Below are 27,021 nucleotides of genomic sequence, written 5' to 3'. Positions count from 1 at the left end.
AACTTAGATATGGGCTACATGCCATTGTAATAATTTGCATTTGAGATTTGTGGCTACAATTAGATAGTATAATAAAGCACATTGCATTGCATCTACCTCTAATTGACTGTGTTTCCTTAGGGAAAAATAACATTTTAATGTGTTAAAAATGTTAAAATTAATATTTTCTGGATCCATCTCTTTCTAAGATATATGGTCCTTTTTTCAGAGATTCATACTGTCAAATATTTAATTCCTTGTTCATTTATTATTTATATTGTGTGTGTGAATACATTAAGCTTTAATCTTTAGTTTTTACACTAATGAATTCTGAATGTTATAGGAAATCAATTTTTACACTAGAACTGAGATGTTGAACTTGGAATATTTAAGCTTGAAGGCTTCAGAACTGGAATGAGACTCAGGTGGAATGATGTTGTAGTGATTAGAAATGCAGAATCACTTATTAAAAAGTGTTATTTCCTGGGCCCCTCTCTACTTTAATGGAGTAGGTAGGGCTCTAGATCCCAGATAACTTATTTTGTATGCTGAAGTTTGATAACTTCAGATAAGTGACTTTTGGAGTAAATTCTATCCTCAATGTAATGTTTTATGAACAGCATATATCAACTGTTTTCAGAATTGTGGAAGTAAATACTAGTCTGTTATGGAATTGGGTTCTTATTACCAATTGTTGATTTTCTGTGCAGTTGGGAAATAATGAGCTAGCAAAGGTAGATGAGAAAGTAGCACATTATCAGATATAAGTAGCAGCCAAGACTGGTGATCTCTGCTCTCAGAGGTTTCAGCTATGACATGGAAAGTGAGACAGTCAGTCACCTGATATATTATTCATACTTTAGTAACAGTGTACTTTGAGATATTTCAAACTCTTTGAGGCCACAAAACAAAACATCTTTGCAGAGGTTTGACCAAATTGTAAAGTTATGCTCCTTGAAAAGAAATTAAAACAAGGCAGGTATGAAATAAAATGTGAAAGCATCTTTCTCCTATTCTTCTGTTTCCACTATGCAAAGTTTACTTTTAAATTTTGGGTGTATTCTTTCATACCCTTTCTTTGCTCATGATTATATATATATTTGCATACATATTTTAAATATTAACATATATGCAAGATTTTCAAAGTCTTTATAACACTTTTTGTTCTCATCATTGCAGAATATTGTAGCCTTTAATAATTTTATAAATCTGATAAAGGAGTGTGCTTTACTATTAGCGAGTTTGAACATCTTTTTTTTTTTTAACATGTATATTTTAGTTTGCATTTCTTGTTTGGTAATTTGCTTATTGATTTCCCTTGCCTATTTTAAAATTGAATTGTTAGGTTTTTTTTTTTTTAAGTTTTGAAGTTCTTTGTATCATATAGACATTAGCTTTTTGTCTTTTATATTGAAAATAACATTTGTTTTTAGCTTTTTAAATGGTGTAATAATAACTAACATTTTGCTTTGTGACAGGAGTTCTTCTGGATCCTTTATGTGTATTATTTCAGTTAATCTTCACTGTTCTCATCTCCACTTTATGGATGAGATGACTATAATGCAAGGAGGTTAAATAACTTATTTGAGCACAGATAACTACTAAGTGGTAGAGCCAGGATTTGAATCTAAAACAACTGATTTCAAAACATTACACTCAACCTTTACACTATACCTTTACCTAAAATTTTTTTAAATATAAAAAATAGAAAATTTCAAATTTGATATGAAAATTTTTGTTTTTTAAAAAATTAAAGATATTTTTAAGAGGCTGTGGTGATTTTAATACAAATGTTTCTTTAGGCATAGTAACACAAGCATCTATATGATAAATAGATGTAATTCTATAATATATTAATACAAATATTCCATAGACTTTTAGGAATATTTGTTCTATTTCTGTAGGAACATAAACTGACCTTCAGTAGCATATTTCACTCTATTTTCTTCTGCTGACTTCATAATAGCCTGTTAATCCTCCTGTTGCCAGTCATTTCGCTTTAATCCATCTTCAGCACTGCTACTGGAATAATCATCGTAAGTGCAGTTTTGATCCTGTCACTCTTTTGGAAACTTTCAGTGATATCACATTTCTTGCTGAATGAAGGCCAGGCTCTTCCCTTAGCAGGGCATTTGAAGACTTGGACAACTGTGCTCCACCTTTATCTTTCAAGATTTAGCTTGAGCAGCTTTTCTTGACACTCTATACTGCAGAGAAATGGATAGTTTGTTTTTCTTCTATTGGAACTACATTCTCTGGCTTCATGCTTGGATCGGGTAGTGTTCTTAATCAGCAGAAGAAGCTGACTGACTGATGGAGTAGATAAGAAATTTGTTTAAGTGTGTGTGGTACCTCACACAATTTTGAGGGAGGGTTGGTGAATCAGTCTTAAGGTTAAGCTTGTAGGTAAAATGCCTCAAATCATCTCTAAGAACTGTCACTCTCCTGGCCCATCAAGCCCTGGAGGAAACCAGCAGTGCTGCCCAACTGCTGCCACCTCTGGGCTGGAACTTGATTAGGCTACTTCTGTTGCTGCCATTGTAGAAGGCTGATAACTCTGCTGTTGCCCATGCCAGGCAAAAATGGTAACTCCACGCAGAGCCCACTTTCTCACGCGACTCACTTCCATACTGAAGTCTTGCGCACGTGCTTCTGAATGCTTACATAATCGTTGCAGGGTATCTGTTGGTAATTTGAGGTCTAACATTTATTTGGGAGGTTAGACATACAGTGTGGGAATTTTCCTGAGTATAAAAAGATTTTGCAGAAGTCGATGAGAAGCTCGAATATGATAAACATCCACCGTACTTCTTGCTGTATCCTTTCATCTGTAATATTTCTCCCTCTTCATCTCCAGGTGAATAAATTCTGTGCAAAGACTTACTGGAATTCAATTTTTAAATTAGTCTTCCTAGTTTGAATTTGAATTTTCTTATGACTTTCTCAACATTTTTTTCCCATTACTTTATTTCTTTAAAACAATATAAAAGCTCAGAAGCAATATATTTAAATATATTCTAGTATGAGTCAAACAATATGGAAAGATATAGAATAAACTGAGGAAGTTGCTTTTCACTGCTCACCTCCTCTCCCCCCACACTTCAAATTGCTATCCCCTTTCTACATATCCTCTGATAAAAATTATAATCTTTGCTTTTAATTTGGCACATTTGATGATTATTTTGTACTTGATAGTAAGTCCATTGAGTATAGAGGCCCTTATTTATCTTTTGGTTGCTGGCATAGAGCCTACTAAAACTTTCCGTTTGTAGAACAATATTAAATGAAGACCTGACCTAAAGCTATAGCTATGTAATAATTTTGGAAGTGAAAACTTACAACTTGGGGATTTAGTGGCTGTACAGAAAAAGATAGGAAACGAAGTATACTCCAAACAAGAGTATATTTCTCTAGCTTGAGAAATAAATCATTGGCGATGGTATTAAGGAAGAAAGACATAAGAACTATTCTGTATCTGTAGAAATATTGTTAAAACCTTTTTTGATTATTTTCCAATATTGCAGGAACTCCTTTACCCATATTTCTGATTTGAATTAGTTTTGGAAAAGTGCTAAAATGTTCAGATTTGGCATAGATTTCTGTAGTTTAGGAAAGATACTGAAAAATACCACTTTCCTTTAGACTTGTGTCTGTCTTTAATGCTGGATTGTGAGTTTGACTGCTTAGTGGGGAGGTGGCTTTTTCTTTTAAAGGCACAGCACTTAGATTAGTGAATATAAACCTGTTTCAAATGATTTTTCATCTTTTGGTAGATGGAAAATAAGGTATATATTTTTTCATGTATACATTTTTCAGATGATAACTTTTGAAAATTTGATCTGTTTCAGATAAAGTAATAATAATAGTAAGAATAATATTCTAATTTTGATAAAGTGCCTCTGAAAAACTGGTGCTGGGAAACCACATTAAAATTTTTGTTCTGGAATTTTGCATTTTGCCTCATGCCCCCCCCTCCCCACTAGTAACTAATTTGGCATTCTTTTCTCTTTCCAGATCATTCAACTTCAAGTGGCACATTATCTTTTAAGCCTAGTCGGTCATTGGTTACTCTTCCTACTGCCCATGTCATGCCGTCTAATTCCAGCGCTTCAGTTTCCAAACACAGGGAATCATTGACATCAGATGGCTCAAAATGGAGTTCAAGCCTCATGCAGACGTTGGGAAACCACAGAAGAGGGGAGCAGGACTCTTCACTAGACATGAAGGACTTCCGGCCCCTCCGGAAATGGTCATCTTTATCCAAACTCACTATCCCGGATGACTGCAGCCAGGATGGCATTGCACACACCGAAATGTTAAGGAGTGATTTGGAAAAGACAGGGAGAGGCAAGGCTTTAACTTCACAACTAAGGACAATTGGGCCTAGCTGCTTACATGATAGTATGGAGATGCTTAAGCTAGAGGACAAGGAAATAAATAAAAAACGATCATCAACTCTGGATTGCAAATATAAATTTGAGAGCTGTAGCAAAGAGGACTTTAGAGCTTCTTCCTCTACTCTTAGGAGACAGACCTTAGACATGACATATAGTGCCTTACCTGAAAGCAAGCCGAATATGACAGGCTCAGAGGCTTTTGAACCTCTGAAATATTTAATGCTTGGTCAGCAGGCAGTAGGTGGAGTTCCCATTCAGCCATCTGTTAGGACGCAGATGTGGCTTACAGAGCAGCTGCGGACAAACCCTTTGGAAGGTAGAACTACAGAGGACTCTTACAGTTTAGCTCCTTGGCAACAGCAGCAAATTGAAGAGTTTCGAGAAGAAAGTGAAACACCAATGAAGGTAAGGCTCAAAATCTAGTGTTTGCTTCCCTCCAGTGGATATCATGAGCACAATAGCACACTTGCCGTAAGCATACGACAGTGTGTTCACACATAGGGATTGCTTTTTCTTTCCCCTGAAAGTAAATAGGTGTAGATATTATAAATTCCAAAAGTACTGCATTAATAAACAGAACTTAAAAAATATTTGAGGCTGATTAACATGAAAAACTTCAAAAGTTTGTATCTAACTTGGTCTTTACTTTTTCTCATTTGTTAAATGGACGTAAAAATAAACAAAGCAAAACATATTCATTCTAAAGAAACTTGAAATGGGAAGAAAGGAGCTGACATAGTATCATAGAACATTAACTTGGGAATACAAAGTCTTGGATATTGTTTTTGCTTCTGTCACATTCAGAGCCTGGATGATTCTCTACCTAATCAATACTTAATATTTCTGGGTTTCAGTTTCTTATTCTTTTAATTGAAATATAATTGACAAGATAACTAGTTTTAGTCATAGAGCATAATGATTTGAAATATGTATATATTGCAAAATGATCACCATAGTAAATCTAGTTTACATCCATCACCATACATAGTTACATTTTTTTTTCTGTGATGAGAACTTCTAAGATTTACATTCTTAGCAACTTTCAAACATGTAGTACAGGCCAGGCCCCCAGCCCCAGCCTCTGGCAACGACCACTAATCTATTTTCTGTACCTATGACTTATGTTGCTTTCATGTCTTGTCATTGTAAATAAATAATGTTGCAGTGAATATGGAGGTACATATTTCTTTTGGGGTTAGTGTTTTGTTTCCTTTGAATAAATACCGCAAAGTGGACTTGCTGGGTCACAAGGTAGTTCTATTTTTAATATTTTGAGGAACCTCCATAGTTTTCCATTGTGGCTGTACCAGTTTACATTCTCATTAACAGTGCACAAGGGTTCCCTCTTCTCCACATTCTTGTCAGCACTTATCTCTTATCTATACTTTTTTTTTTGTCTATACTTATAATAGCCATTCTAAAGGGTGTGAGTTTATATCTCATTGTGGTTTGATTTGCATTTTCCTGACGATTAGTAATATTGAGCACCTTTTCATGTAAACAAATTAATTCTATCAAAAAGTGCAAAATTTTCCTAGAGCAAAAATTTTATTTATTACTGCTACTAATAAAAAATAATGAAGATTCAAAGAATGTATTCTATGAAAGGGTAAGGAGATGACTTATCTAGGAACCTCACAAATCTGAGTACAGTCCCAAAATATACACAACCTGAAGTGCTACATTTACAGGAGAACCCTTAACACATCCCATGTGCCGCCTTTGCTCTTATTTTAGACACAGTTCTAGACTATATATTTAAAGCACATAACCAGAGGCATAATTATGATGTCTAAATTACAAGTCAGTAATTTAACCAGATTTATGTGTGATTTATCAGTTTAAATGAGTGAAAGATAAGAAACCCAAGTTTAAAAATACTATATATTTAAGTTCTCAGATGTTTGTGATTAGGGTTACTTCTTCAGGTGGTGTCTTTACACAGAATGGGAGGAGTTGTCCAGGGATCCAGGGAGTCTGAGTGTTCTACTCCAACCTGAAGTAGGTAACTGAGAAAATTGGGTGAATTTAAAGGAATAAGTATTAATTCATTCTTTATCTGCTTGGAGCAACCTTTGCTATAAGCAAAGTTTTTCCCAACCTTGACAATACAGCGAGGGTAGGGATCTTGGAGGTACTTTGTAGAGTAAAACTTAATTTTAAATTTTCTCAATGCACAGTAGAGGATGGCTGTTAAGGGACAAAATTTGTATGCACCCTGGAAAGTCCCTCTTTTTGATTAACCATATTTGGGATGATCTCTTTATAGTGCTTTTAAGTTTTAGAGTAGAAAGATGAAACTATGTAAGGAAAACTTTAGACACTTCAGTTGCAATATTTAAGTGACTGCTTCTCTTCTGATTCCCTTCTTGGACTGTTACAGGAAAAATTCTTAAATACTTTCTCCTTGGAGTGTCCAGGGTCCAAGTACTATCTTTACTTTAAAAGCTCTCACCTTAGTTGTTTCTTAAAAGACTCTTTAAAAGATTGACTTCCTTTTAGCCTAATTTTTACATGAAGGAGAGAGCCACAGTAAGAATCATCTTATTTTCTCCCATTTGAGAATGTGTGTGATTTTTAAGCACAGTTGTTAAACCCTCAACATGACAAACAGCAACTCTATTACAACAAAGAAAAGGAATTTAGCTGAGAGTCACTAACACCACTATAGATTTATATAGACCTTTGTAGCTCTCAGAGTATTTTATCTCAATTGATCCTCACAGCCTCTAAACCCTTTTCTTTCTCAGAAGGTTAATATTGTAACATGAAAGTTTTTCTCTTCTTAGAACTAAGGCCAGAATAATTAATTGAGTCAGCCTCACAATCTTACATGTATTGTGTTCCTTGATCCCCATAGTTTGCTACTAAATCAGCTGCAGTGCAGGTAATTTAGTACTCTGAAGCATTTTTCTTTGTGAATGAAGAGAAGCCATCTGTGCCCTCAGTTGGTTAGAGTATAGGCCTCCATGTGCAATGTCCACCAGTGTCTCTCATTCTTTCCTGTGTTCTGTATCACCCTTCTCCTCCCACCCTCCCCCAAAGCTGTCTGACCTTCAAGGACTGTGACGGAAGAGAAAAACAAACAACACAGTCTTGTTTTCTTTTTGTAAAGGATGTATCCCTTTCCATGCCCCTCTTGCATTTCTTTTTTTCTTGGGGGAGGGGTGGTAGTGGGTGGGAAAGGAATGGAGGGTTTGTACACACAATAGTATCCACTGGATTTCTGTAAGCTCACAGTGGATCTTCCAGACAGTAGTGAAAAGGGGGTTTCTTTATTGATAAAATTGTTTATCCTCTTTTCTCTTATATTCTCTAGGATATTTTTAAGTTCTGGGTTGCAGCCATTAAAAAGAGGAAAATAAAATTTGGTGCCTATTTAAATCATGGAGGGGTTTGAGCAGCCAAGATACAGGCTCCTAATGATTTTAACATATTTCACTGAAAATTTTCTCTTATATAAATCAAAAATATAAATAAAAATTTTGATAAAAATGACAAATGACTTGGATTTTGTCTAACTCGATATAAGAATGAAAAAGTTTTAACATGAGAGTGTTTTATGTATTCTATTACATACTCTGAAAAGAAAGTTTTATTATTTTTGTACTGTTTTGTCTTTTTTTTAATATTTAAGATAATACTCATTTAAAGATGTAGGCACTATCACACTCTGAATAGATAGGATATGCCATTATGACACATTCATTAGTTAAAAAGCAAATAAATGATTTTTGTATGCATGCTTTAATAAATAACATGTTTGACTTTTATTCATCTGTCAACTTTTCTACATGGTATTGGCATATAATTTTTAGACATTTTAAAGTGTGTTGTTACTTATTGAAGATCTTTTTTGAAAATTTATCATTTTTCCACTTTGCCGTAAGACGCAAAAGTAATCAAAGGATAAGTAATTTCTAGGTAGAAGGAAATTCATTATTTTATGTAAGTCTGCCCTCTTGTGTCAGTATTAGGAAATCTTGATGTTATTTTATATGGGGAGTGTCACTGAAAACAACTTACAAAATCAAAACTGCTTATATTAGATTTTTTATGGTCATATCAGTCATGAGTATATTAAAGAATGATATCATTAAAGAACTTGGTTACTTTTTGCATTTCAAGAAGGTTCTTTTTAATATAATATATTTTATTAAATATAAAAATTTAATATGATTTATATTAAATGAACATTTTGAAACAAAATATAAAAGCCACATTAAACATTTAAAAATTACTTCATTTTTAGGATTCTGTAAATTAAGTTTAGAATTTATTCTATGGTAGAAGATATTTGAGAATTTGGTATTTAAAAATTTTTAAATACATTATTTTATTATATCTTACTCTTTATACATCATGATGAATAGTAAATAAGTTTCATTTAAAGAATGGGTTTTTGTTCTACATTATACCTAAGTTACAATATTCTGTAATCATCAGGTAGTATAAGGTTTTAATTTCTATTAAAGGCAGAATGAAAAAAAAATCTTCCAGTTTTATTTAGGAGAAACCTCATATCTTTACAGTTTATAGTTTGAAGTTGATGTTGTAGTGCATAATATAATAAAAGGAATAGAGATATTTCAAATTTTCCACTTATTTTTAAGAGCATGCAGATAATTATAGAACTCGGTTACTTTTTGCATGGGCAGTTATACCAGTGAAGTGATTGTATCTTTTATTTATAAGCTTTCTATTTGATATTAGGGATCATCAACCCGTAGGTGAAGCTTTGCTCAGGAAATCCCCATCAGTATGAGATCTCTTTTCCCTCTGTTCCTCAGATGTCAGTGAACTGCCCTCCAACCCCATCTCCTGTACTGCTCAGGGATTCAGAAAAATTTGTTTCCATCACTATTCAACTAGCAGCACTTGTGTTACAAACCAAGGTCAATATTGACTTTTCAAATTCTTTTAGTAACCATATTTTAACACATCATGTAATAAATCACACATTCTCAACTTTTTAAATAATTGCTATATTAGTAATATGTTTTGAACTGTGGTTAAAATTATTAGATGATGCAGTATAGGTGTAAGCCATTTTAGACTTAATTTTAAACTGAGTCAACTTAAATTACCCAATTTTGATGAATAAATTTTCTGTTACTAATTTTTACTTCTGTTTTATGAATTGTTGGAAGATATTTTTAAATGGCAGAGGGGAAATTGAAAATGTATTCTGCAAGAAAATAATTGTAGATTGGCATTGCTGGGTGTGTAATTTAGTATAGTAGCGTGGCCTACCAAACAGATGTTTACCATCTGGTTGATAGACTAAAGAAAGTAGCTATATCTTGTCATAAACAACAAAGGGACGAAAAATTTATTTCAAAATGTAATCAAAGAATTAGTTAATTTTGGAACAAGAATTCAAAATTTTATTTTTTTTAATGCTCATCATATTACAGTTTTCTTTTATTCTTTTCCTTGCCTACATGGAGTATGATGGTAGAAGAGAAAACAACCTATAAAATCATTCTAAATTCTTAATATTTCATGATTCCACAGATATAGTATGGCACGTTATATACTCTGACTCAGATAATCAATTACAGTGCTATAAATTAAGGTTAGACTTTATTAGTAATTATGGCTAATCACATTGTCAGCTGTTAAATTAACTGACAGTTCTCATGTATTGATTATAATGTCCTAGAGAGAATAGATTTATGGTTACCTACATGTAGTAGAATTCTATAATTCTTTGAAAAAATTAATTAAGAGAAAATTTTATTTATGTAAGAGTATGGCATACCTTTTTCCTACTTGATTCTCATAAACTTCAAAAAATGCTAAGTATAGAAAAAGAACACAATTTCTATTTTAGAATATAGGTTATGATAGTTACTACAAAGATTTCTGTATGATAATAATAAAGATAACAGATGTGAGGATTCAGTGGGCTATTTCAGGTGATGACAGCTCTTTTGAATGATTATTTTGGTACTTAGCGAAGACCTGAAATTTAATTAATGAACACCAAAAAGGCCTTTACAGTACAAGATAAATTATATTCACCCCAAATAGTGAAGCTAGTGCTTAAATATGAAGTGAAATTGTTAGCAGTGTGTTTTCAAAACTAAACCCCTAGTTCATCCTTAGAAAAAGTTTGGGATAGAAACTTACAAGATTTGTTGTGGAAATCAGCAGTTACATTATGCATACTAATAGTCATTTTAAAGTTAATTTTGATAATAGAGCCCTTTTCATCTTTACAAGATGCAGCTGATGAATACATTTGCTATCAATTTGTTCTGAATCTTGACCTTTTCACAAATAAATTCTTCTACTTAGGAAGTGGTCTCTTTTCCTCTTTTCGTGGGATGACAGATTTTAAGTTGATGGCAATAAGTTGCATCACTGGAGATTGTAGCAGAACTTCAGAGAAGCATCACGATGATGCAGATCAACAAGAGACATATTAAGATGAGACAGAAATTGATAAATAGGTTCTGGAGATTCTGACGTGCTTGTTGAGGCATTTCAATGTTTGAAGCTCTTCTTATAGCAGAGCGAGTGAGGTATTGGACTTTCTCCATGATACAGGAAGGCAAGGAAGTCTGAAGTTTTAAATGATCAAGAGAAAGGTGAAAAGTGGACAGCCAAATGTGAGAGCACCCTCTTCTTTTAGGTAACCTGGAATGTAAAAATTGTAAATGGATTAGGATCATATGTGTAACCTAGTCTCTGAACAGGTAAAACACATTTTGTATTAATTCATCTTCCTCAACATTATTTGTATTTACGACATTAAAATCTCTATAGTCTGTGTATATGTGTGCACACACACACAGGTGTTTCCCTAGCCTGTGTGTCTCTCTCTGAGTGTGTCTTTTTTGGTGAGGGTCACCATGATGTCTCATGTCTTGTGTTTGGAGTGTAGTAACTTTAGTCTTTGCCTCCTCCTCTCGAAATGACTAGAAGTGTAGTTTCGGTTAGGGTGCAGTTTTCGGTTAGGGTGTAGTTTCGGTTAGGGTGCAGGCTGTTCCCTTGGGAGAAAGTCCTTCCACATATTTTCATTAAGACTATTTCTCTGTGAACATAATTGTTGTGAAAGTTAGCATATTAATAGCTCCATAGCAAATCTTGTAAAAAGAAATTCATGTAATATTTCCAGATGTTGATTTTAGTAAGAATAAAATAAATGAGATGTGTTTTACCAGTACTGTAGATTCAAATGTTTGTCATTCCTTTATATGATTTTATAGCTTTGTAGAATATGCTATTTTAAGTAACATTTTAATAAGATTTGATATGAGGTACTGAAGGCTGTCAGGCTCAGAAGTCATACTTTATCTCACTATCTACCACAGACAGTTTCTATTTACAAATGACCTGTACTTGCACGTTGTGGTTTCCATTTGCTTTTTTTCAGAGCTCCTACAGGCTCTTCTGCCTAATTAATTATTTGTGCTAATTAATAAAACAAAGAAAATAAAACTTAAAGCAGTAGATCATTATAGAAAAATTAGATATTGATTAACAATAAACTGTAAATTAAATAATAGCTACTAATGGGATATTTTGTTGTCAATCAGGATACGTCTGTAAATTTTAAAATAAAAATTAAAAATGGAAGAAATGGAATAAAAAAATAACCATAACTAACTACCCAGATAATGTCTGTTAACATTTGTTGATATATCATTGTTAATCAAGATACTACTGCGTTACTCCAGCTGCCAGATTTGATTTTCTCCCATCTCAATACATGAAAACCCAAATTAACCTGTCAGCTCCATTTCTGACAGACCTAGTGATGAAGAGAGCAGAGAGGAAAACTGAAAGAATGGGAATGGTATATCAGGCACGATCAGTGAGAACTTGGCATTCATTTTTACAAGGAAATGTGCTATATGGTGAGTAGGTTCCATAGTTTCAGTACTTCAGTTTGGCCGTTTAATGATTTGAGTTATATACTAGATTGGACTTTCATTTGGCCTCCTTCATAGTGTTGGTCTGTAGTGAAGAGATCCTAACAGCCAACTTATATCAAACTTTATTCTTTTGAAGAGTTGTTCCTCTAGTACATATTCTGTAGCATATATGCATACATAAGTATGTATATATGTCTCTAACACATTCTTCATTATCCAATACAAGTAGCTGTTACTTAATTTATCTATAACACTCTCCACTTAGAAGATGGCAGCTTAAACTTGGTACATATTTAATAACTTTTATTTGGATTCCTCAGATAAAATACTATGGATATGAAGGGGTTTCCTTTTGTTCTTCAAGAAAATGCATCCTTTAAGTTGTTTCCGTTTATATTTGCTTATAGTAGATATATTGAATTTGGATAAAAGTGGGGAAGATTTCCTTTATTTCTTTTGAAGGAAATCTTTCTTTCCTTATTATATGTTTGATTAGTTGCTTATTATAAGGATATATATATAATAGTACAGTTAAGAAAGGAATAAGGATTAGCATTGGCAATTCCTGTTTGAACTTAATTTTTTGAGCAGTTTTAGGTCTAAAAGGTCTGAGTTTAAAAATTATTTTGAGTCAAAATATGGAAAAGAAGGAAGCTGGCCCAGCTGTTCATCAGGAAGCATTTTATATATACAAGAGTCATTCCTTATTCTGACACTGATGAGTGGTGCCTCACTCACATGAAACATGTCACTTTGCCATAAATACTTCATTCCTTTTTCTGATTTTGTCTTTTGCACATGCTGTTCTGGCTCTGCCTGGAATGTTGCCCCTCCCCGCTCCACTCTAACAGCCGCCCCACCCGCCCTTGATTCTTTGCTGGGCAAACTTCAGTTGATCCTTAAGGCCCAGTTTAAATATCACTTCCTAATGAAACCTTCCATTACTCTTTAAGGTAGTTTTGATTATCACCTCTGCTGGCTTTCAGTAGTTAGTGTTACCAATATCAAGCTAGCTATCAGGCTGTATTGTAATTTTGATCTACATATTTATCTTCCCAGCTAGGCTTCTGCTTCATGAGTAAGAGGAACCACATGTTCATTTTGTATTCTGGTACTTAGTGCATAATTGATACTATTTGAATAAATCAATGGAGTAGAAGAGGCGATTTTTTATGATTTACTTTAATATTGCTAGGAAATTGATAATGATCAAAAATAGTGCTGTGATTAACAGATTAACCACTTAGAGTAACGGAATGGTGGTTGAACACATAATCTCCATTATTCTCAAGTCTTCCTATTACAGGTGAGGAAAATGAGGCTTAGAGGATTTGCATTAGAGGATTGCAATTTAGATAAGCTATTGTTAATGATTAACAACTTTAACCTGAACTAGACATTGTCCAAATGAGTATTTGGTGTTTGTGAAATACAAAGCAGTATGCCCTAAAGAGAAGAGCTCTTTACTGATTAAAGTGTAATGAATATATTTTAAAGATGACTCATAATATTTCAACAGCCAACTTTTTGAAAAAGGAGAGTTTTGTTCCTGGAAACAAATTGAATGTAAAGGAGAACCAAAGATAGTGTCTTGTTTGCTGTCAGATTTAGAAAAGTTATAATTCTAAAGTAATTTGTAGGCACTTTATAATCTTAGGCTAAAACCCAAACCAGAACTGCTTTACATGCTGAAATGTTAGCCGTATGCATTCAGTTCATTGGGCCCAGTTTATTAATAAATCATAAATCATCCCTATAAGAAAGGTGAGGCTTCCTATAATATGTTGAGAATTGAAAAGCTGTGTGTGGGAACAGCACAGTCCTGTCTTTGGAGTTGTCTTTGACCTTTACTACATCATAATTAATGGCATGGTTGTCAGGTGTTTATCATTCTTTTCTCCTCACTCACAACCATTCTATGAGTTTAGAACCCCTCTTGTCTTTTTTCCCTCCTCTTAGAGCCAAGCTGTTAATAGAATAATATTTGGTAGAGACCCTAGAAAAATAGTTTCACTTTATTTTCATTTTATCTGATTTTTTTAAAGCATTCTTTTAGGATAATCAGAAATAGATGGTGTTGGGATGTTCTGGATATGCCTCTAGCTTAAACAGCCATGGAGATGAAATTGGGGCGCCCCCCCCACAATTTAGAGGATCACAGTATGTGTAAATTAAGTGTTTGGGACAAGAGGAGTGAGGACATTTTAAAAATTAATTCATCACCCAGGCCCTACAATCAGAATTCTGAAAACATGAAAGATACTTTCATAGGAGTTTGGGTGTAGAAATGCCAGATCCCTATTTCTTGAGTTGTATTTCAGAGGCATAGAAGTACCCACAGAGTATCTTGTATGTCTGTGGGATCTATGATTACTGGAATTTTTGGAGGGATGGGAGAAATAACCAACTCTTTACTATTTTTTGTAGGATATTTAAGGCCTTTGGTTGTTTACATTTCCTATGTTGCTCCGAAATACAGTAAATACAATAAAGTTCAAAATAATATTGTTTTTTGAAGTGGAAGAAGAGAGACAAACCACAGGCAGCTCTTATCCTTCAACAAATATCATGTGCCATATTAGGCAACATTTTGAGTGAAAGGTATTATATCAGCTTCTGCAGGAGTCTTCACTTTGTCTCACTAATAGGAAATAGTGAGTCCTATTGCCTAACATAATAGCAGATGCATTCTTGTGCAATAGGAACCTCAGTGGACTTTTGAAAACTTTTGGTGGTCTGCTTTATGACTTGCTAGATGGTTGATACCATAATGATGATGTGTATGCTGAGCGGTCATTCCCTTTAATTTAAGCACTTTTAATGCTTTGCAGAACTTCCTGAACTTAGCTTTTTGGGGTATTCCTCTATTTAAATTATAAATTCCTGAAGTTTCTTATCTATATTTATGGAATTCAGAATTTTGCTTCCCTTTTATTTTTATCTATTTTAGTAAATGTCGTATTTTGCTAGTAAATTTAGTAAATTTTATACACATCCAAGATTGCAGTCTGACACTTTTTAGAATTTTTTTTTCTATTTAATTGGTTTACAAGATTAGAATTCTCTATAGATTTGAGTTTACAGGATTTGTCTGTATTAGGATTATTTGGGGATTTCCCCCCCCTACTATTCACTGTCTGTCATTTTTGCAGGTAATCCAGAAGAGATTGTGTATGTATCTTTTTTTTTTTTTACTTATTGAGTTAAATGAGGACAGTTCATCATCAGAATTATCATCAATCTCTTAGCATCTAAAAGTTATTTTGGTAGTCATTTTTCTTTTGAGATTGCCTAATGTTAAACTTGGAAGTTCTGATTGAAGTCATTTTGTGACAGCAGCATTCCAGAGCTTGTTGGCCCATACTGGCTATTTGAAAGAATCTTCAAGCTGCTTCAGCCCGGTTATGAAAATAACTGTGTAAACATAAAAATCAATATATTCTCAACCCCTTAATTGACCCCATAATGAAATGTTTCCATTGCTTTGAAGCTATGCCTTGAGAAAACTTTCTTAAACGATAGCATATAGAGATTTTGTCTTTGAAATTGGCACATTGCTGTTGTGATGGCACACTGGCCTGTCTTCATTATGTTTATTATGTTAAAATTAATTTATTCGAAATTAAAATATTCTTTTTAACCTTGTAATAGTTGAGGCTTCGGATGGCTTCAGATTCCTCTTTTGGGAAGGCTCATGTGAGAAGAACTTTTAAGGAAAAATGATTGCCAGTTAAATATACCGCCAGGAATGTGAGTGGATTGGTTTTGTTTTGCATTGTTTTATTTTTGAAAGAACTGAAGGTGGAGTACATTTTAAAAAGCACTAGAGGTCCTCAGTTGACTACAAGTATACTGGGGTGGAAATGTATACTCAGGCCTCATTTTCATGTGTTTATTTGATATTAAATGCTTCAGAATTATGTAGGGTAAGATCATTGATGTATTATTTCTGGAAATGTTTAAAGAGACTACTGAGTTAGGTCCGTGTAATTTAGAAGGATAGTTTCTTGGATTTCTAACCTTTATGTTTACTACTTTGCTGTTTTGATCAGTTAATTCACAGTTTAGATGAAGATTAGTGATTTCTATAGCATAAATAGCAAGATAAGATTCCTCTGTTTAAGAACCTCAAAACATACGGGGTTGAATGTTTTAAATAGTAGACTGTGAGGATGTCAGAAAGGAAACTGAGGAAACTGAAAGATTTAATACAGAACTGGAATAAAGTATGAAAGTGGTTTTGTGAACAGTTTTGAGAAGTTAACCTGAACTTTAGGTTATCAAGGCTAAATAGATTAAAGGCATGAGTATTTTAGCAATAAAACAATAAAAAACTAATTTGATCGATCATTCATGTTGTTTTTTAAAGTCTGTGTAATTATTTGAATTTTACCACCAGGGTATAATACTTAATAACTAAGGTCATGTATAACCTCCTTACATCCCTGACTTTGAAAATGATCACGTTATATAGGGTATTGAGGACATAATGCTTTAAGAATAAATTAAGTAAAATGGAATAGTTTTAAATTAAAAAAAGTTCACATCCTCTAACTTTGCCTTTTAGAGTACCATTAACAGTATTTGAGGACTTTTAATTTATTTTGCTTTGCCAATGTCATGTTTTATTTTTAAGCCATGTTGATCCGTGGATGGGATGTGCATGTGGTTTGCAGTCAGAAAATCTTGGCTCCTGCCAAGTCTTCCCCATTTCCTAGCTCTGTGACCTTGGGCAATTTACCCTTTTCACATTTGTTTCCTAAATTATAAAATAGAGCTGCAGTGTCAAACATACAGGGAGCTAGGAAGATCAAATGAAATATTTTAATACACCAGTGCTTTTAGGAAATCATTCAAGAATAAAGAAGGATGTTTCAGTTTTTATTTATAGGATTGGTAATCTAATCTTTACATTTAATTTTTACTTAAAATCTTAATATATTACTTAATTTATTACTTGTAATACATTACATAGTACTTTTAATAAATTATAAATTTTATGCTTTATTTGAACTATTTTATCTATACAAATATTCTCCTAATTAGTGAGATTAAGAAACAATATGTATAAATAGGTAACCAAATAGTTTTTTTCTTGAATATTATTTTCCTTTATGTCCACTGAAATACTATTAAAATAATTTTTGATATTTGAGTTTCAGGAAATGATAGTGATATGACTCCTTAATAAAGCAAAGTACTCTAGCTCTTTCATTTGTTTTTAAAACTTAATTTTTCATTATTTAAACATCTTTCACATTTCTTCCATTTTATTTCATCTGACACTTTTTTAAGCACTTAATTTTAAACCATATGTCTTTAAACAAAGATAATACTTAAATTTCACTTTATGATAGAGACAAACTAGTTGGGACATAATGTCTGGCACTAGGGCATAATATTTGAAATTTGAACAAAAGTCATTATAACTGTAATTTATATCAATTTGCGCACACTAAGGATATCTCTAATAGCAGAATATCTGCTCTTTGTAAGTATCACCTTTTTGGAGCAGTACGTGATATGGTGACATTTTGTTACTACAAAAACAAACACCTCATTTGAAATGTGAGAATGTAATTTGATACGTGTTTGATTAAAAGTGAATAAATATGCATATAAAGCACCTTCACTAAATGATTTCTGTATAACATAAAAGGAAAAACATTTTATGAATAGAAAAATATTGAGAGGCAGTTAGGGTGCCTCAGAGGTAGACAAAAATCAGATATGTTTTTGCATACCTTAAGGAAAGCTGCTTATGGAATTAGTTCTTATTTGTAAGAAGCAGTAGAGTTAACTTTTGTCATAAGAATTTAGAATTCTAGAGCTAAATTTTATTTTGACATATATATGAAAATAAAAATAATGAAATAAAATCAATGTAATATTCTTTATGCCATGATTGAGATTTAAGAATGAAGACACACTTGTATATTAAAGAGGATTATAACATCAAGAATAGAATAGAATTTAAACAAATTATAAAATTTACTGTGGCATCTTTATTTCTAAGCATTTCTTTCTTTTTCTTTTTTCCCCTTCTAAATACAAGAGAGGAAACTGAGGATTATAACTTGTTAAAAGTGTAAGAGGTAGAATAAACACTCGTTTTATCAAATAACTCAAATGAGATATTTAGGAATATTTGTGTTGTTAAAATAACATCTATTTTTAAAGTGCTGCATTACTATTCTATAACTTTAGAATTTTACATGTGTTTTTGACAGGTGTTTTTAAATTTCAAAACATTGATATAGTACTGAATTTAATATAAGTAATTTATTAAAAACTCAGATTTTTTAAAGCAGTGTTTGTTAAAGTTGATTGGACTTTATAGAGAGGAAAAAAGTCTTCAAAAGCGTTTAAAATGGTTTTATTCAACTCTACTTTGTTAATATTCCCTGTAAGGAACCATGATGATAATATTGGAATAGTCATGCCAGTGATGTGCATGTCAGACAGTCACAGGACTGCTCGTAGTATTCTAGATGTAAGTAGCCCACTCGTGCCCTGTTTCTCAGTAGAGTAATAAATAATAAAATGAAGCTGTTGTTTTTGCATGGAGAAATCAAATTACCACTACCACCAAATATGGTGACATAATTGAAAGATATTTTCATTGGCAGAAATTCAGTTTTGAAAATAAAAGTGAAAGTTAAATTAAAATGACAAACAATATTGAGGATCAGGGCAACCTATATTACTTCAAAGTTAAGTCTTAGTCACCGAGTGGATAAGCATTTTTTTAGAAATTAAGCTTTTTGTCCTGTGAGCCATTTTATTATCTACTTTTGAACTGAAATTTACAATATGTAATTAATTCTTTTTTTAAAGTTCAATACGTTTGAATTACAGAAAGTAAGACTTACCAAAATCAGTGAAATCTATTTCTTACCTTGGCTGTTGTGATGATCACAAGATATAGAGTATTGTGAGTAGTATGGAGTCTTATCCACGTTTAGCTAGAAAGTTTTCTGTTAACAGATTTATGAGAACAATTGAAGCCTGTGGAGGAGAAAAAGTAAAGTGTTCTAGGGAGGTCTTATGATGTCACATAGGAGTTCTGAAGTTGTGATTGGTTAGCCTCATAGTCTTATCACACTCAAACATTTTAGAATGTCATTTATCTTTAGGTTTGGAAAGGTCATTAACCCTTTGTGTCTCATATTTGTTTTTAACTTTAAAAAGTATATGAGAGGGAAATGAAAAAAAAAGTGGTAGAAAGCTTTTTGAAAGCATCTTTGGGCTTAGAAATGATTGCATGCTGATGGTGATAATGTTGAAGTAAAATAGTTATAGTAATAGGAATTTTAATAGAGTGAGAGTAATAATACTGGCTTAGGCCAAACAACTCTTGTTGAGTTGCTGTTGCTGCTGTTGCTTTAATATTGCAGCTTCATAATGTTAGCTTCTAGCAAAACAAGAATTAAACATTTTCACAAAATCAAATTTTATACTTTTTTCTGTTTTATTTTGCTCTCTTTCCTCATACCTTTGTATGTATGGGGAGGGGAGTGTGTGTGAGAAAGCCAGGCTAATAACTGATTTTGGTTTTAAAAAATTAGCTTAAAAAATTACTTATCAAGTAAGAACTAATAAATAAATTTAATATATTTGTGTTTTCTTCAATTAGGGCTTTAATATATGTTTATAAACAGTAATTCTCATATTTAAACTGACATACATAACCCCAAGAAAAGTCGTAATATATAAGTTTAAGTATTTAGGATTTTATAACAGCTTCATTAAATTACCATAAAATCTTACTAAAATTTTAATAAGCTGACACAATATCAAAAATAACTTTGTAGCAAAAGAGAAAGTCACAAATTCCTAATCAGTAGCATCTTAGTTAATGATACTTATTGACAAAAGGTGAGCATGTGTTACTTTGTGTAGTATTTATAAAAGGAAGGGCCTCATTTAATGCAGCAGTTGTATTCTTGGAAATTGCCATATAAGTAAAATGAGATGATAATTTGAACTTCCTAGAACAGTTCATCATATAGTAGAAGTGGGAAAATAATTCTTTTGAAAAGCCAGGCATCATTTTCCTGTTTTATTCTAATTTTTGTTTATGTTTTAGATTTACTTAAATCACCATACTTGCAAAGTCTAATTTTTAAATCTCTTCAATAATTCTGGAAGAACTGTTTGTTAATATTTAATTTTCTTATAGCAGATGAACGTGGCCTGCTTCACTTTCTTATGGGTAACTAAAATGTGTTGTAGTAGCTGCTTATGTGTCCTTAAATGGAAATGATTTTGGCTTCTTCCAAAGAAAGATAAAAATTATTCTCTAGAGCAAGGTTCTCATTATTTAAAGAATCACCTAAAACTAACAAAAAAAATATTCAGCAAAGACCCTCTGTGAACATTGCTAAAGGAGAATCTACTTAAAAGTAAAACTCAAAATTAAAAATATTGTATGAATACTGTTTGACACTTGCTCAGTGCTCTGCAAGCATTTTTTTCTTTCAGTCCTTACGTAATAAATATCTCTTATTATTGTCCTCAATTGCCAGTGATTGAAATACAAAACTTAGTCTTGAAATACAAACAAAAAGTGGTTTGTCGAAGATGACAGACACGTGCTAAGAGAGATGGAGGATTCACATCCAGATCTGTTTAGTTGTAATTTACTGATCGAATGGCATGTTGTGTGGGGGAAAAAAAAATCATAATTTGGATATAGATTTCATGGAGTAGTATACATCAACTAAGACATTTCGAAGTAGATGAATTATTGAAAACTTTTTATTTTTAGAAAGTCTGCTTTAAGTTGGTCAATTATACATTCATTTGAAAATGAAGCTTAGGAGATAGGTCATTGTATCAGCACATCTAGTTTTAAGAAAATAGAATCAGTAATAGTTGGATAAACTAAGAAACTGCCATAGACTGAATAAAATATGGCATATATATCTCACGTGTTGCTGTATTTACTTTAAAAGCCTACGTAAGTCTACGGCCATGCCACCCTGAACAAGCCCGATCCCGTCTGATCTCGGAAGCTAAGCAGAGTCAGGCCTGGTTAGTTCTTGGATGGGAGACCACCTAGGAAGACCAAGTGCTGTAGGTGTAAAAAATAAAAAATAAGGGATTGTAAACTGACAAGGTCCTTGCAATCTGTGAGGTCAACCAAGGGTTTCCTCGCCTAAAAAAAAAAGCCTACATAGGTTTATGTGCACACACACACATGCATCTTAGAAGGATACTAACAAACTGGATGTATCAGAGTTGGTAAATGGAAACAAAAATTTACTTTTCAGATTTATATAAGGGTGGGGAGCTTTAGTGTTTACCCTTTGCCTTTTGGTTAGCTTCTGATTATTATTATTCCAAATAGAGCTCTAGAACGTGTGTTGTATTTTAGTTTTAGCCTGATTCATCCTAAACAGAAAGTTGTTTAATAGGAACATTGGTGAGCTACAGTATAATTAAAAATTCCACAACTAGGGGCCGGAAATTGTTTTTAGAGGTGCATTGTCAGAATCTTCATTTTGAGTCAGACTACATAATTTGAATCCATTTTTGGTCACATGGCCATGTACAGCTTGGATAAGCTGCCTTGTCTGTGGAGGGTTTAATGAGATGAAGTATGTGTAGTGACTGTCAGAGATCCTGCAACACAGTGTCCATTTAGCGTTAGTAGTTATTTTCTCTTTTCCTTTGTTTCTTAACCTGCAGTGCATGGGTAGTGTTCAATGGTCTTGAACTTGGATAGCAAAAAAATTACATCTTTATTTTTACTGAACTCTAAGAGATTTAACATTTCTGCAGTTTTGGCAATAGACTACAAACTACAGAAGTGTTAGTACATTTAATTGTCACTAAAGCAATCTCAGATAATTTCATATATTGTAGTTGTTGCAGCTAGCTTGAAGTACTATTTATATGCATCACTACTTTGAAATTACCATAAATAGACCTGCCTTTAACACATTATTCTTTAATGTGTTAAAGAAGCACAAATATTATATCACAAATTTGTTTTTTAAAATAATTATTTCAATGTAATTCATTATCTAGTTCTGTGCATCTTATTTTTTTTTAAGTTTTATTTTGAATTTAAGTTTTAAATTTACAGAATTATTGCAAATATAGTACAGAGAGTTCCTGTATACCCCATACCTAGTTTCCCCTGTTGTTAACATATCCTACATTAGTATGGTACAGTTTTCACAACAGTTGCACAGATGTTGATAGATTATTTTAACTCAAACCCATACTTTATTCAGATTTCCTCAGTTTTCCCTAGACCTTATTCTTTTCTAGGATTCTGTCTAGGATACCAGATTACATTTAGTAGTCATGTCTCTTTTAGTCCCCTTGATTGTGACAATTTCTCAAACTTTCCTATTTTTTATACTCCAACCATTTTTAAAGAGTGCTGGTCAGCTATTTTGTGTTCTCCAGTTGGGATTTTTCTGATATTTTTCTCATGGTTAGAGTGGTTAATGTGTTTTTGAGAGGAAGCCCAGGGAAGTGAAGCGCCATTTCATCCCATAACAGATGCATTTACTGTCATACTGTCAGTATGGCATCACTGTTGTTAAACTCGATTGGCTGAAGTGTAACGTCCATCGGTTTTCTCCATCGTAAAGTTACTCTTCTCTCCTTCCTACTGGACTTTTCAGAAGAAAGTCACTATGCACAGCCCACACTTGTGTTTCACTACCTTAATATTGGAATGTCTATAAAAATTATTTGGAATCCTATGTATTTTCTGTATATAAAAACATTCTGAGAACAGATCAGTGCGCTTTAGCAATCTGCCAGAAAAGTTCATGGCAGAAAAAGGTAAGAATTCCTAAGTCTACGGCCATGCCACCCTAAACAAGCCCGATCCCATCTGATCTCGGCAGCTAAGCAGGGTTGGGCCTGATTAGTACTTGGATGGGAGACCACCTAGGAAGACCAGGTGCTATAAAAAATAAAAAATAAGGGATTGTAAGCTGACAAGGTCAACCAAGGTTGCCTTGCCTAAAAAAATAAATAAATAAAAAATAAAAAAATAAAAAGTTCCTGTGTTCAAGGATGTTTCTGTGGTTGCACAGGGTGGCTCTTCTTTTTGAAAGAGGAGGACTGAGTTCTCAAACAGACTAAAATCCAGACTTCTTAGTTTGCTTTTTTAGGCCCTGTCTTTCTAGCTTCATCTCTTATCACATTCTTTTGTATTCTGTACTCTGGCCCTGTACAACTGCCAGTGACTCTCTGAACAGACTATTGTTCTATTTTAAGCCTCTCTACTTTTTTTGGGAATGTCCTTACCAACCTTTATGCCCATCAAAGTGCTGTTTCAAGTTTACATCTGCTGTGTAGCTCTCCCTGCCTTATGTCAAACAATTTTGCATTACCTGTATTATCATTTGTTTCTTTTTATTGTATTTATTGGTGTACATGCCTAGACTAGACTGCAGGCTCCTTGAGAGCTGATCCAGTAACTCATATTTATAGCGCTATTTATTCTTTATAGTATTGTTTCCTAGTATGGAACCTGACTCATAGTAATTCTTAAGTACTGATTGAATACTGATTAGATGACAGAATAAAGGGGGAACTAGGAAAGATTGTAAGGTTGGTAGCAAATGAGTGATTCTGCAGAAGTAAGTGTTGGGATAATCATAAAATCCTTCTTAATTTTAAGATTGTTGGGGAAAAGGAGAATGCAAATGATTGGGAGATTAGGGATAAAAGTAGAGTAACTGAGAACATAACTTTTTTTCTCATCATTCAAAAATATTTTAAATAAGTTTGGAGGATAAGAGTGAAGGAATGCCAAATCATAAGCGCACACTCCCTAAACTAAGCCTTTTAAAAGCTTAAAAATAAATTTTTTCCTTTCCTCATTGGATTTGTAATGAACCATAGTACTTATATACTCTTAACATTGCATGACTTGCATTCATTTATATAGTTACTTATATTATATTTTATATTAATAGTAGTTTTTTAAATTTTCAGTAATAAGCACCTCTAGGGCTATCACCTAAAATGAAAGCCAGGATGTTAATAATAACATATCTAACCACATGTTCTTGCCTTGTTTCTCCTATGCTCCCCACCTAAGCAAATGATTATTCTGCATCCTGGGTTCATTTCTTTCCATTGGTTTTTATATAGTTTTGTGGCTCTTAAAAAGATATATTACTTAAATGTATTTTTTATTTTATTTAACTTTATGTAAAGAAAATCATGATGCATGTAACCTTTTAAACTTCAATTTGTAGTTGTGTGTCAGAGGCAAAAGAAGCTTCAAGGTAGACTAGTTTTTATGGAAACTTTTAACAAAAAGTTAATTTAAGCAGTAATGAAATTAAAACATTTTAATACTTAGACAAATATATAATGCAGTAAAATGCAAGCTTTGAATAAATTTTTTGATATACACTATACATCAAAGATAGGAGCTTTTAAAATTAGACCCTCTAGATACTTAGGAGGAAGAGTTTACCTAACCCTTGAGGATATTGTACTATTAAAAGTTTGAGAATTACTGCCTTAAATTTTAAAGCTACCTAAGGAAGGATTAATCAAAACAAACAAAAAAACTGAGCAAAAATGAGAATGAGAATGTAGTCTAAGACTGAAAGGATGGAGACATACCTAAAGGTAATAGAGAAGAGAGAATAGCAGTTATTTGTCATGTGTGTGGGGAGAGGAGACCTGAAGTGACCCATAAAATATTAAAGTAACCTATAAGACTTAAGGTCACTTTTAGAGTTGACATGCCAGATATTTGAAGGCCTAAATATTTTTCATAAATGTCTGAACTCTGGACAGACTTGCCTTATTAAAAATTCCAATTAGCAATGGGAAAGACTTTGGCCTGAAAAGAGTCCAGTTAGTTTGAGAGAAGGGCTCATATAGTTTTTTATGATTTTTGGAAAATTTACAAAACACTCTCTGAATGATAGAAATGTCCTCTGTGGCTTCAAATAACTGTCTATCACTAGAGACACACGAAATATGCAAATGAAACATTTAACATTTGGAAGTTAACCACTAGTGCAAGATAACACCAGGAAGCGAGGAAATTCAGGATTGAGAGTCAAATTAGCACATAGGAAGAAGCAATATGATTTCTTAGAGAACTGCATATTTTATACAAAAGAAGCTGACAAAACTAAAGCCAAAGTAAAATGGAATATCACACATACACCATCACTACCACCACAAAAACGTAACAACAACAACAACCTTCAGGTCTCCAGATACTTGCTTGAAAATCCTGTAGATCATGATGCTATTCCTCTGTTAGAAAGATTTCAATTCATTTCAATGATTTATAGTTTTCCCCCACACATTAAGTTCATTTTCTTTGTGCTTGGCACTCTAGCCCCTGAGCCTCTTGCATTCTCAGTCTTTGTGGTGGCATCATTTATTTTGTCATCCAAAATGGAAACTCGAGACTCTTCTTGTTTCTGTCTTAGGCCAGACTCCCCATTCACTAAGAAATCAAGTACATACAGATTACCAAATATAAATGTGTTCTTATAGCCTCATCAGCTCTCCTCTGAACTTTTATAGAGCCTATTAACTAACTGATCTTTCTACCTTCTGTCTTGACCCTCCCCTATTCAGTCTTTACCCTGATAGCCAGTTGCTTTCTCAAGTACAAATTTGTTACTCACATACTGAGAACTTTTCTTTATATCAACATCTCCTTCAAGGTTAAAAACCCAAACTTTTATGATATCTTGATCTGACATTGTTATCTATTCCCACCATAATTGATTTGACAACTCTGCCATTGTATATGTTATTTCTTCTATCTGGAGTCTATTTTTTACTATCTTTTTCCTCTGGAATGCCCTGATTGTTCAAAAAAAACCTGGTTTACTGGGTGCCCGACACCCTACTAAAAAAACAGTATTGTCCTTGTCTTTATGTATCTTACATTTTTAAAAGCTTAAAAAAGAAACGAGTGCTATATGTTCATTGAATAATTTTTACTTATTAATATTTTGGGCATTTTCAATGTGATTATATATTAAAATACAATAAATTAAAAATTTTAGCATATAAATATGCCATAATTTATCAAATTAGTCTCTTAATGGATATTAGGTGATTTATAATTTTTGCCATTATAAACCATAAAAAATAGCACTGATGAATATCTGTGTAAATAAATATCTCTCTTTGTCTTTGCTAGTCTCTTGGCTCTGGAAACTTGTTATAACTCAATGTTAGTTTATTCAAGGATGATCAAGCTCTTAAATAAATTTGATTTGTATTTGAATTTCAATTTAATAATTTTCAAAAGTTTGGTAATAATTTTCAAAAGTTTTTTATATTGATAAATGTCTTTGAGAAAATGATCTAAAAATAGTTTTTCATGGTGAAGATTAGATGGAAACTAGTAAACATCCAGAGTGATGTGACTGGATCACCCTAGCAACTGAAGGAGTCACACTTGTGGTTTAGATCTGAACTGTGCTCCTGCAGAAAAGATGGGGGAGATTACCTTAATTTAGGTCTGAGCTTTTAATATAAAGACTTTGATAATATTTATCAGTATTTAAGATAAGTCCTTGATTGCCTCAGGTGAGACCCTCTAAAACTTAATAGCTTTGTCCTTCATTTACACACTTAGCCTTCTTTATAGTTTATAGAACAAAAGTGTACCTACTCTTGATTTTTCAGCATAGACACATTCTTGAAGAGGTTATGTAAAATATATTTTGATATGTGGAATTCATGTTTACCTTATCAAGCAAGAGATGTATCATGTCTTAGTGGAAAAGATT

At 32.8% G+C, this 27,021-nt stretch overlaps 1 protein-coding gene and 2 pseudogenes across 4 annotated transcripts in view; all 3 read left to right on the top strand.

Annotated features, from left to right (window-relative positions):
- Positions 1-27,021, top strand: part of CEP85L (centrosomal protein 85L) — a 126,327-nt gene that overhangs the window by 39,601 nt on the left and 59,705 nt on the right. For all 4 annotated transcript variants that reach the window (XM_039871218.1, XM_039871211.1, XM_039871201.1 and 1 more), the window contains exon 3: positions 3,994-4,781. In XM_039871218.1, the coding sequence (XP_039727152.1) occupies positions 4,068-4,781 (714 nt within the window). In that variant the 5' untranslated portion in view covers positions 3,994-4,067. The remainder of the gene's footprint in view (positions 1-3,993; positions 4,782-27,021) is intronic.
- LOC120609615 (uncharacterized) lies at positions 21,229-21,347 on the top strand (annotated as a pseudogene).
- On the top strand, positions 23,083-23,201 carry LOC120610665 (uncharacterized; annotated as a pseudogene).

The sequence above is a fragment of the Pteropus medius genome, unplaced genomic scaffold, assembly GCF_902729225.1.
Source record: "Pteropus medius unplaced genomic scaffold, Ma_sr-lr_union100, whole genome shotgun sequence".
In the NCBI taxonomy this organism is placed as follows: Eukaryota; Metazoa; Chordata; class Mammalia; order Chiroptera; family Pteropodidae; genus Pteropus; species Pteropus medius.
Note: the sequence above shows the minus strand (reverse complement) of the source record. Positions and strands in the feature narration are given on the sequence as shown.